Below are 11,746 nucleotides of genomic sequence, written 5' to 3'. Positions count from 1 at the left end.
ATGTGCCTCTAGAGTACTGAAACTAGAATGGGGGATAAGAGCAACACTTAAGCATTTAAAGCACAATAATCATTTCCCATAAAGGTCAGGGCTAGATTTTCTACAGCTAATGCCTTATTACCTTTATCTAGCCCATAACTCATCACACATGGCTTGCGTTCTTCATAACTGACTGTAATGATGTATGCTCTGCACATGAAACATCACACATAACTAATATTTACCAGAGAAATGTAGCTCAACCAGGAGTCAAAAGGAACTGCTGCAGTCTACATCTGCTACTTGCTTTTATACAGCCATCTACTTTTTCTTTGGAAGCGGGAGGCTCTTATAAATGAGGAATACCCTTACAAGGTAATAGGCTGCAGACGTTACACACAGCAAAGCATGCAGGGTTAGTGGAAAAGCGACACAGCTCAGAGTTCTTTGCCAAAGAGATTCAACAGAGAGAATAGCTCACACATTCACTTACCCATTGACACTGCCCGGACTGGAGGATCAGGGGGACCATCAGAATTTACATGGTGTTCTATTGGAGTGTCGCCATTCATGGTACTGTCAGAGTCCAGTGTGATGCCATGTTTCTAAACGGAACAGAATTAACCAAGAGTCAGCTGCTGAAGAAATTGCAAATCATCTTTCGGATACTGTTGGTAAGAATACATTTCTAATAGTAGATACGAATGAAAACCTGCAAGCAATTCTAAAAGGTACAGTGAAAAAGAAATCAGGTAGTTGCCCCACTATATTAAACATGATATTTTATCACAGTTACTCAGTTTCTGCACTGCATTTTAACCCCTTAAGGACTCAGCCCATTTTGGCCTTAAGGACTCAGAAAATTTAATTTTTACGTTTTCATTTTTTCCTCCTCGCCTTCTAAAAATCATAACTCTTATATTTTCATCCACAGACTAGTATGAGGGCTTGTTTTTTGCGCGACCAGTTGTCCTTTGTAATGACATCACTCATTATATCATAAAATGTATGGCGCAACCAAAAAACACTATTTTTTAATTAAAACGAAAAACGCAATTTTGCTAATTTTGGAAGGTTTTGTTTTCACGCCGTACAATTTATGGTAAAAATGACATGTGTTCTTTATTCTGAGGGTCAATACGATTAAAATGATACCCATTATTATATATTTTTATATTATTGTTGCGCTTAAAAAAAATCACAAACTTTTTAACCAAATTAGTACGTTTATAATCCCTTTATTTTGATGACCTATAACTTTTTTATTTTTCCGTATAAGCGGCGGTATGGGGGCTCATTTTTTGCGCCATGATCTGTACTTTTTTTTGATACCACATTTGCATATAAAAAACTTTTAATTTTTTATAATTTTTTTTAAAATAAAATGTATTAAAAAAGTAGGAATTTTGGACTTTTTTTTTTTCGTTCACGCCGTTCACCGTACGGGATCATTAACATTTTATTTTAATAGTTCGGACATTTACGCACGCGGCGATACCAAATATGTCTATAAAAAATGTTTTTACGCTTTTTGGGGGTAAAATAGGAAAAAACCGACGTTTTACTTTTTTATTGGGGGAGGGGATTTTTCACTTTTTTTTTACTTTTACATTTTTTTTACATTTTATTTTACACTTGAATAGTCCCCATAGCGGACTATTCATAGCAATACCATGATTGCTAATACCGATCTGTTCTATTCATAGGACATAGAACAGATCAGTGTTTTCGGTGATCTTCTGCTCTGGTCTGCTCGATCACAGACCAGAGCAGGAGACGCCGGGAGCCGGACAGAGGAAGGAGAGGGGACCTCCGTCCGGCGTTCTGAATGATCGGATCCCCGCAGCAGCGCTGCGGGCGATCCGATCGTTCATTTAAATCGCGAACTGCCGCAGATGCCGGGATCTGTATTGATCCCGGCACCTGAGGGGTTAATGGCGGACGGCCGCGAGATCAGCAGCCGGGATCAGCCGCGCATGACACGGGCATCGCTTCGATGCCCGCGGTTATGCACAGGACGTAAATGTACGTCCTGGTGCGTTAAGTACCACCTCACCAGGACGTACATTTACGTCCTGCGTCCTTAAGGGGTTAAAGGGGAAATATTTTTTCTTTTAAACAACTGGTACCAGAAAGTTAAGACAGATTTGTAAATTAATTCTATTTAAAAAATCTTAATCCTTCCAGTACTTATTAGCTGCTGAATACTACAGAGGAAATTCTTTTCTTTTTGGAACACAGTGCTCTCTGCTGACATCACGAGCACAGTGCTCTCTGCTGACATCTCTGTCCATTTTAGGAACTGTCCAGAGTAGGAGAAAATCCCCATAGCAAACATATGCTGTTCTGGACAGTTCCTAAAATGGACAGAGATGTCAGCAGAGAGTACTGTGCTCGTAATGTCAGCAGAGAGCTCTGTGTTCCAAAAAGAAAATAATTTTCTCTGTAGTATTCAGCAGCTAATAAGTACTGGAAGGATTAAGATTTTTTTTAATAGAAGTCATTTACAAATCTGTTTAACTTTTTGGCACCAGTTGATTTAAAAAAAAAAAAAAAAAAAACACAAACTAGAGTACCCCTTTAATAAATGGCTGCGGTTTCTGCTGACACTCACATATGGTTACTCCTTGTCCTGTCCTCTGCCGTGACCCAGCTCAGGCTGCATGGGGGCAACTGGCAGCCAAAGAGGGCAGGCGGCCTGATGAATGTTAAATCATCCCACCATGCATTGCCTTTGACTGTGGTTCTTTGCAGTCCTGGCTAATGTTCCCGACTGACTCTGACCTTGGCTATGTTCCTACAAATTGCATATACCTTCTCATTGGATTGTTCTTCTGGGACCTATTCTACTACAAATGGATCACAATCACATAACTATCATTATCCATATGAACTGCTACACAGCAACACAGCAGAATTACCTCTTACAGTGTATACCACAAAAAACTAAGCTGCAGTAATTCTTATCAATATTTTATTATTATTTTTCATTGCATTCTAGCATAAATCTCAAAAACTAGTAAAGAAATATAATCTCTAGCTGTTACTAATGGGAAAACACTGCGGGAGGCTGTACAGTTTGACAGCCTAAGACATTTCTCGTTAAAGGTTACTGTATATACTCGAGTATAAGCCGATCCGAATATAAGCTGAGGCCCCTAATTTCACCCAAAAATCCCAGGAAAAGTTATTGACTCGAGTATAAGCCTAGGGTGGGAAATACATCATCCCCCCTGTCATCATCCAGACCCCTGTCATTAACATCCTCATCATCATCACCGCCTGTCATCATCCCCTTATCATCCCACACCCCCCCTTCATCATCCCCTTGTCATCCCACACCCCCCCTTCATCATCCCCTTGTCATCATCCCCTTGTCATCATCCCACACCCCCCCCTTCATCATCCCCTTGTCATCATCCCCACCCCCCTTCATCATCCCCTTGTCATCATCCCCCCCTTCATCATCCCACACCCCCCTTCATCATCCCCCTGTCATCATCCCACACCCCCCTTCATCATCCCCCTGTCATCATCCCCCCCTTCATCATCCCCTTGTCGTAATCCCACCCTCCCCCCCTTCATCATCCCCTTGTCATCATCCCACACCCCCCCTTCATCATCCCCTTGTCATCATCCCACACACCCCCCTTCATCATCCCACACACCCCCTTCATCATCCCCTTGTCATCATCCCCACCCCCCTTCATCATCCCCTTGTCATCATCCCCCCCCTTCATCATCCCACACCCCCCTTCATCATCCCCCTGTCATCATCCCCCCCTTCATCATCCCCTTGTCGTAATCCCCTCCCCCCTTCATCATCCCCTTGTCATCCCACACCCCCCCTTCATCATCCCCCACCCCCCTTCATCATCCCCCTGTTGTCATCATCATTCCCCCCTTCATCATCCCCTTGTCATAATCCCCCCCCCTTCATCATCCCCCTGTTGTCATCATCACCCCGTCATCAGGACCCCCCCCCCACCTTCATCATCACCACTTGTCAATGTCTGATACAGTGGTCTTCAACCTGCGGACCTCCAGATGTTTCAAAACTACAACTCCAAGCAAGCCTGGGCAGCCATCGGCTGTCCAGGCTTGCTGGGAGTTGTAGTTTTGAAACCTCTGGAGATCCGCAGGTTGAAGACCACTGCGGCCATCGACATCATCCAGCCCCCCCCTCTCACCCCCTTTAGTTTTGTACTCACCTCCGCTCGGCGGGACGTTAGGGTGCGCTGGTCCGGTGCTGCAGGACTGTCCGGTGGGGAGGTGGTTCCGGGCTGTCCATCTTCACCGGAGGGCCTCTTCTCCGCGCTTCGGGCCCGGAATAGAGGCGTTGCCTTGAAGACGACGCAGAGGGACGTTGGTAATGAACGTCCCTCTGCGTCGTCGTCAAGGCAACGCCTCTATTCCGGGCCCGAAGCGCGGAGAAGAGGCCCCCCCCGGTGAAGATGGCAGCCCGGAACCACTATCCCACCGGACGACCTCCCCACCGGACAGTCCTGCAGCACCGGACCAGCGCACCCTAACGTCCCGCCGAGCGGAGGGGAGTACAGAACTGTATGGGGTGAGAGGGGGGGGGGGGGGGGGCTGGATGATGTCGAAGGCCGCAGTGGTCTTCAACCTGCGGACCTCCAGATGTTTCAAAACTACAACTACAAAAGACTATAAGCCGAGGGGGGGTGTTTTCAGCACGAAAAATCGTGCTAAAAAACTCTGCTTATACTCTAGTATATACGGAACTACTGCAAAAGACTAAAGAGGAAGAACAGAAGCCAGATGCCTGTGTTAATAGAACAAGCAATAGATTACTTTAAATGTACACATAGCGGTTATGCCGTAGTATTGTTGTGTGCTGGAAAACCAAAAGTTAAAAACTGCTGTGGTTTAGCACAAAATGCTGTGTTTTTGCAGCAAATACAGGTACAGCACAGAAAAACCACCAGGGCAGGCACCCTTAGGGGTCTCTCCTGCAGCCTTAATAGACAAATGGTGTCATTTATATGATGTGGACTTACCAGACAAACCTATACACATACATGAATAAAAAAATGGTTAGAACTATATCCATTGTACCTTTAATGCCTCTCTTAAGTGGGTCACCTCTTCCCTGAGGGCATCACGCTCACTCCGAACTGGATCAAAAAACTCTTTTTGTCTCTCTAGAGCCTGTACTTCCAGAGTTAGGAAAGAAAAGGAAAGAGGATATTGAAGAAGATGGAAGCACAAAGGGAAATTGTGTATGGGCATTGTCATGTAAATGAGAGTGCCAGGTTTAAAAGATAAGGTATTACATCTCTGACAATAGTAGAAGAAATGGACATTTTTAATGCATTTAGGATCATTGAGGTCCTAGGAGTGAATCTAAATTTGTTTCTATAGTTAGCAAAAATGTGGGTTAAATAGTGTTGCTTGCTTGTTAACTGACTCAAAACAAAAAGCTACAATAAAGACACTGGGGGACATTTACTAATCTAGTCTATTCTTGGTATGCTTATAGACCAGCGTATGTGGTAGTCTCCTGTCTATTGTGCTCCTAATTTATCAAAGGTCTCACAGCCCTTGATAAATTCTGTGCTCAGACTTCAGGGTCTACAGCTTAAACTGCATTTAGACCTGCTCCAACATGGTCTGACATTTCAGCGTATTTTGGGCAGATGCGACTTGTCGCACAAAAGTCGCACTTGATAAATTCAGCACCAGTGCATTTTCCAATGCATTTTCATCTAAAATAGACTTGCATGCATCATGTTCTAAAAATCCTCTACAGCAAAAGTCGCAGAAAAGTCGCACATATTTAGACTGCGACTTTCTGTGCGACAAATTTAGACAGGAAAAACCAGTCTAAATCCTTTGATAAATCTCCCCCATTGGCCCTCATTTACTATTGCAAACCAGACATGTTTTGTCGGGTTGTGCACCAGTTTCGGGCGCATTGCGCCTGAAATTCTGTCTGCGCCAGAATATGCGCCTGAAATTCTGTCTGCGCCTGAATTGAAAAAACCCCAACTAACTCTCCATTTTGATAAGAAACCCCAAAAAGGGGCTTGGCCAGCGGGAAAAGTGGGCATGGTCACAGAAAAGGGGCGTGCCCCCGACATTTTCACAAAATCCCTACATATTTACTAAAGTTTCCACAGAAAATGTGGCGGATTTCAGCTGAGGAAAACCAGACAGGTCAGAGTATGTGTAAAAAAAGCAAAATGTAGGGAAAGCTTAGTAAATACCGTGGAAAATAAATTGTAGGGAATTAAAACCCACAAAGAAACCTGCACAACACTCTTAGTAAATGAGGACCATTGACTGCGCAGTTGAATGCATTTTCTTATTTTCAGTCACTTGTAGGGGGGATAGGCTGACTGTAGGGTTCCTCTGTGGAATTATTGATAGAAGTCATAGAAAATGTCTAGTCCTGTGATTCCTGCTTCATATCTAGTTTTAACAACCTTGAAAGAAATCTCAATACATACACACGATCAGCCATAACATTAAAACCAGATGAAAAGAAAAATCTTTATTACCTGGTGACAATGAGACCTGTCGAGGTGTCGATACATTGGAAGAAGGAAAATGTGCAAACATAAGGATTCCTAAGACTTTAACCCCTTAGGGACTCAGCCTATATTCACCTTAAGGACGCAAATTTTCATTTTTGCATTTTCGCTTTTTCCTCCTTCCTTTCTAAAAATTCATAACGCTTTCAACCCATATAAGGGCTTGTTTTTTGCGTCACCCATTGTACTTTGTAATGAGATCAATTATTTTATAATATAACCTGTGGCGAAACAAAAAAAATATATATATTTGTGGGGTGGAAAAAAAAAAAAAAAAAAACATTTTGTAACTTTTGGGGGCTCTCGTTTCTACAAAGTGCAATATTTGGTGAAAATGACACCTAATCTTTATTCTGGAGGTCCATACGGTTACAAGGATACCAAGGTTATAAAGGTTGGTTTTATTTTATTTTAATGCTTAAAAAAATTATAAACTACATGCACCAAAATTTGTATGTTTAAAATTGGCATATTATGACCCCCTATAACTTTTTTATTTTTCAGTGTATGGGGCAGTATGAGGGCTTATATTTTGCGCTGTCATCTGTAGTTTTTATAGGTACCATTTTTGTTTTGATGGACCTTTTTGATCGCTTCTTATTAATATTTTTAAGGTATAGGAAGTGACCAAAAATGCACAATTTTGGTATTTTTTTTTACATGTACACCATCGACCGTGTGGTTTAGCTAACCTAATATTTTAATAGTTCGGACATTTACGCACGCGGTGGTACCACATATGTATATTTTTATTCTTTATTACATTATTTTATTTAAAAAATGGGAAAAGGGGGGTGATTCAAACTTTTAATAGGGAAGGGGTTAATGAACTCTGCTATCAAGCACATGGAGAAGGAAAACGTCGGCACTGCCGCACTCACGGTACTGCTGGAGTATTCTGGATCACTGCACCGTCAGGTCCAAATGCCACTAATCCGGTGCTCAGTCCGCCATAAGCATAAGCAATGTGTAACTTGAAAGAAGAAGTCGCAGACGGCACCCACGGAACAGCAAGAAGTTTTATTCGGGATCGCTGGTCCACGCAACAAGAACGCCAGGTGAGTCGACCAGTTTCGCGCTACGCGCTACGCAGGCATGGAACAGTAGATCGCCGTTTAGACAACGAAGAGGCAGGTGAGGACCCTCCCGTCATCCTGTAAGCTGATTGGGACTATCGCGACAAAATCAAGATGTCCCTATCAGCTCCGCTGAGCTGCCGGGATTCTTTTACTTTCGTTTTAGACGGCGCAATTAACTTTGATTGCGGCATCTAATGGGGCGAATGCCTGGCATTAGCCGTGGGTCCTGGCTGCCCGTAGCAACTGAGAACCACCGGGTTCAACCCGTTCTCTGCTGGTAAGAACGGTTTAAACTCGGTAAATGGGACTAGGGTGTACAGGTATGCCGAGTCCTTAAGGATCGGGGATGCAGGGCATATGCATACGCCCTGCATCCCCAAGAGGTTAAGTAAGGCCAGAACATCTTAAAAATGACAGGTATTGTAGGATGCTCCTGGTATGCAGTGGATAGTACCTACCAGGGGGATCAACAGGTGAACCAATCAACAGGGTCATAAGCATCTAAGTAGCACTGATGCCCATTGCTGGAAGTGCCTAGAATGGGAATGAGAGAGTCGTGTTGACTTGACTTTCACATTTCCTAAATCTGAGTCCAATTGAGTATCTGAGAGATGTGCTGGAAAACCAAAGTCTGACCCGCAGGGACTGCACCTCACAACCTCACAGGATTAATAGGGGCATGTTTACACCTAGTGGTTTCACTTTAAAATACTGACTTGAATGGAAGATGGTGAACCACAGGAAAAGAAGTATCACTCTGAAGGTCCAAGGATCCATTAAAATCAAAGGGAACGTCAAAGCAGGCTTTCTTGTAGGGCTTGCCACCCGGTGCGGGACTGCACATGGGTAAAAAATGCTTGTGCGTGTGTGTGCACATATCCTTAAAAAGGATCTGATGTCAATACCACAAGACACCTTCAGAGGTTTTGTACAGTCCATGTCTTAAGAGATTAGAGCTTTTTTGCTGTTATAAGGGGGACCTAAACATTAGAAGGTAGGTAGTTTTATTGTTATGGCTAACTGGTGTATGCGACTTAATATGCTTCATTTTATGAGCTATGTAAATTAGATTCATGTCCATTAAACTCTGGTAGATATTAAAGAAACTAATACAGTACACACTTCACTACAGTTATCACAACCCACTATATCCAACACACTTATATTGCATTTACACAGGCCTAATATCATTAGGGGCAAAAAGATCCCATTATATGCACGTTAGAAGAAAAAAAAAAAAAAAAAAAAAAAAAAGCACCAAAAACTCTAGGTTGGTTTCTATGCATGGTGCTAATTATGCCACATGTTTCATTTAGAGGGCCATACATAGTCTAGTCTATTTTTACTTTTGTGAATTAATTAACCTATAAGTAAATTCCCTATTCTTGTAGTTATAAACTTATTACAGAAATCACAAGGATTCATACCCCTATTTTTTTATCCTTCCACTCTATTGTTTCCTTGAGGTCGCAGATCTCACGGTCATTGATTTCTTGTTTCTGTTGCAGCTGGCGGATTTCCTAATGGTCGGCAAAGGGCAGCAAAGAGAAAGACAAAAGACAGGAAATTCAAGAGAAATCAAGAAGGAAAGACTGGCTAAGACACTCAATTCTAATGCCATTTATCTGCACTGGGACATCACTAAAGGCAAGGTCACTCTGTAATTTTTATATTGTTTCAAAAGACAAAATTGAAACAAAAGAATAAGATGTGATGTATTTTCACCAATCGGTTCTTCTTTCCTCACCGTTAGCAGGGCCTCCCTTTGCTCCAAAGCCTCCTTCATCTCAGCTAGCTGAAAACGGAGGACACCCTGCTCGTGCTTCTGCCGCTCACACTCCTACAAAAAAAAAATTTGCATTAAAAAGGTTTGATGTGCCAGTCTTATTATCTGTATCATAACAGGTAACCTCAGCAGAGTAAATACAATTCAAAAATGACAACCAACAGAGAAATAAGAGAGATATAAAGAGATATAAAGCTTACTAATTGCATTTGGTAATTCCAAGAAAAATCTTTAAATACCTATGTTTTATAGGCATATACACGGTAATGCATGATGTAATCACATAATATACTGCTATTCAGAAATAAAATGTGGTAATGTGTTTAATATGTAATGGCTCAAATCTGTCAAACTATATACGGTGACCCCCGACATACGATCATTTCAACATGCGATGGCCTCTCAGAGACCATCGCATGTTGAAGGCAGCATCAACATACGATGCTTTTGTATGTCGGGGCCATCGCATAAACAGCCATTTACGGTGCCCCCTGTGGTCCGCTGACGATTACTTACCTGTCCTCTGGCTCCGGCGCGTCCTCTTCGGGATCCCCTGCATGGTCGACACTCTCCATCGTCGCCATCACGTCGCTGGGTGCGCCGTCCAGTCATCTAATAGGAGCGGCGTGCGTAGTGACGTGATGGCGGCGACGGAGAGCGAGGATGCCGGGGAAGCAGAGGGCTTGCCGGAGTGTCGGGGACGCGGCGACAGCGATGGAAGGCGACATCCCGGGCAGCAGTGACGATCCGTAGCAGCGGGGACAGGTGAGTACAACTTCCTCTACCTGTGGTCTTCAACCTGCGGACCTCCAGATGATGCAAAACTACAACTCCCAGCATGCCCGGACAGCCGTTGGCTGTCCGGGCATGCTGGGTGTTGTAGTTTTGCAACATCTGGAGGTCCGCAGGTTGTAGACCACTGTCCTATACTTTACATTGCACGGATCCCTCAACATACGATGGTTTCAACAAACGATGGTCCTTTTGGAATGGATTATCATCGTATGTTGAGGGACCACTGTATACAGCAGAGACTGGCATTTATATTTGTGTTGACTATACTATTCTAATGTCTGGCAGCTGTTTGCTGTGGGTCTGGGTAGCTAGATCAGCTCCTTGCTGTTACAACTCACATTAAAAAGGATTGTCTGTCTCAAGTAGATACCGCTACTCACTTTCTGTTTATCTTCATAATGCCGCCTGGATTCTGCCAGTTCTTCTTCCAGCTCCAGCAGAACCTCCCGCAGAGTGTCCACTTGATATTGCAAGGATGTCTTCTCATTGTCCAACTGAGCATTTGTTACCATAGACCGTTTATACTTCTCCTCCACTTCTGCTAAGGAGTCCTGGACATCAATAAAACAAATTTCAAATAATAACAGCGAGTATATAAAAAAAAAAGTATATATAATGTTGGCTATTAGTGAAAACAAATTAGTAGTCCAGCAAAATCAAGTAAAGGTTTAATAGTTCCGTGTGACTGCACGCCATATGTCTGACATGCCCTGTCAAAGGTTAGTGTCACACAGACTAGTACCTTCATTTCCTTCAGCCCTTGCATGTATTTGCCTTCTACATCCTCAATCTGTTCCTTTAACTCACTGATCTCCTGACAGAGGGACAAAGAATGCATAGGAATAAAGCAGCAAACCAAAGAAAGTATGAAACAAAATAGATGGTGGCACACGTCTTATAACAAGAGGCATTCCTACAAAGGATTAGGCAGAACGTCATATGTATCTGCAACCAGTGGACGAAAGATTAGCATATTGGGGGTATAACAGCTGTGCACAGATGGGATAGAACTCAGCTAGTACAGAAGACATTACTCTGCCCAGACACTCCCTAATCCTCAATGACATCAGGATGAAATCTGAATGTTTCAAATATTCCTAACCTTTAATTCTGTTGTGGTTACGAAAGACTTCAGAAAGAAAGGTATGTGATTTCTCCCCAAGATACATTACAAATACTATAGACAAACCCCAAACTCAGTCACCAATACACAATCTATTGAAAACAGAGTCCTAATGACAATGCATATGGTTGTGAACTAATAGCAATCATTCCTATTAAAAAGGGAATATACTTGAGACTTATAAATATACTAACATTCGTGTTTAGGAGCCAGCGCCCAAAGCATTTATACATGCCTTCTCTGCAGACACCCTATTTTATTCTTTAACAGCCCCTTTGTAATTTTGGTCTGTATATTTAAAGGGGTTCTCCGGTGCTTAGACATCTTATCCCCTATCCAAAGGATAGGGGATAAAATGCTTGATCGCGGGAGTCCCGCCGCTGGGGACCCCCGTGATCTTGCACGCGGCACCCGTTTGTAATCAGTC

The 11,746-nt window shown here is 42.9% G+C and overlaps 1 protein-coding gene across 16 annotated transcripts in view; it reads right to left on the bottom strand.

Moving 5' to 3' along the window:
• Positions 1-11,746, bottom strand: part of LRRFIP1 (LRR binding FLII interacting protein 1) — a 146,369-nt gene that overhangs the window by 16,114 nt on the left and 118,509 nt on the right. For 14 of the 16 annotated variants that reach the window (XM_056534853.1, XM_056534854.1, XM_056534839.1 and 11 more), the window contains 5 exons: positions 10,577-10,747; positions 9,363-9,455; positions 9,043-9,135; positions 5,059-5,151; positions 473-584 (listed from right to left, as the gene is read on the bottom strand). In XM_056534853.1, the coding sequence (XP_056390828.1) occupies positions 473-584; positions 5,059-5,151; positions 9,043-9,135; positions 9,363-9,455; positions 10,577-10,747 (562 nt within the window). The remainder of the gene's footprint in view (positions 1-472; positions 585-5,058; positions 5,152-9,042; positions 9,136-9,362; positions 9,456-10,576; positions 10,748-11,746) is intronic. The other 2 variants (XM_056534855.1, XM_056534848.1) reach the window with 1 other exon arrangement.

This window comes from Hyla sarda, chromosome 8 (assembly GCF_029499605.1).
Source record: "Hyla sarda isolate aHylSar1 chromosome 8, aHylSar1.hap1, whole genome shotgun sequence".
Lineage (NCBI taxonomy): Eukaryota > Metazoa > Chordata > Amphibia > Anura > Hylidae > Hyla > Hyla sarda.
Note: the sequence above shows the minus strand (reverse complement) of the source record. Positions and strands in the feature narration are given on the sequence as shown.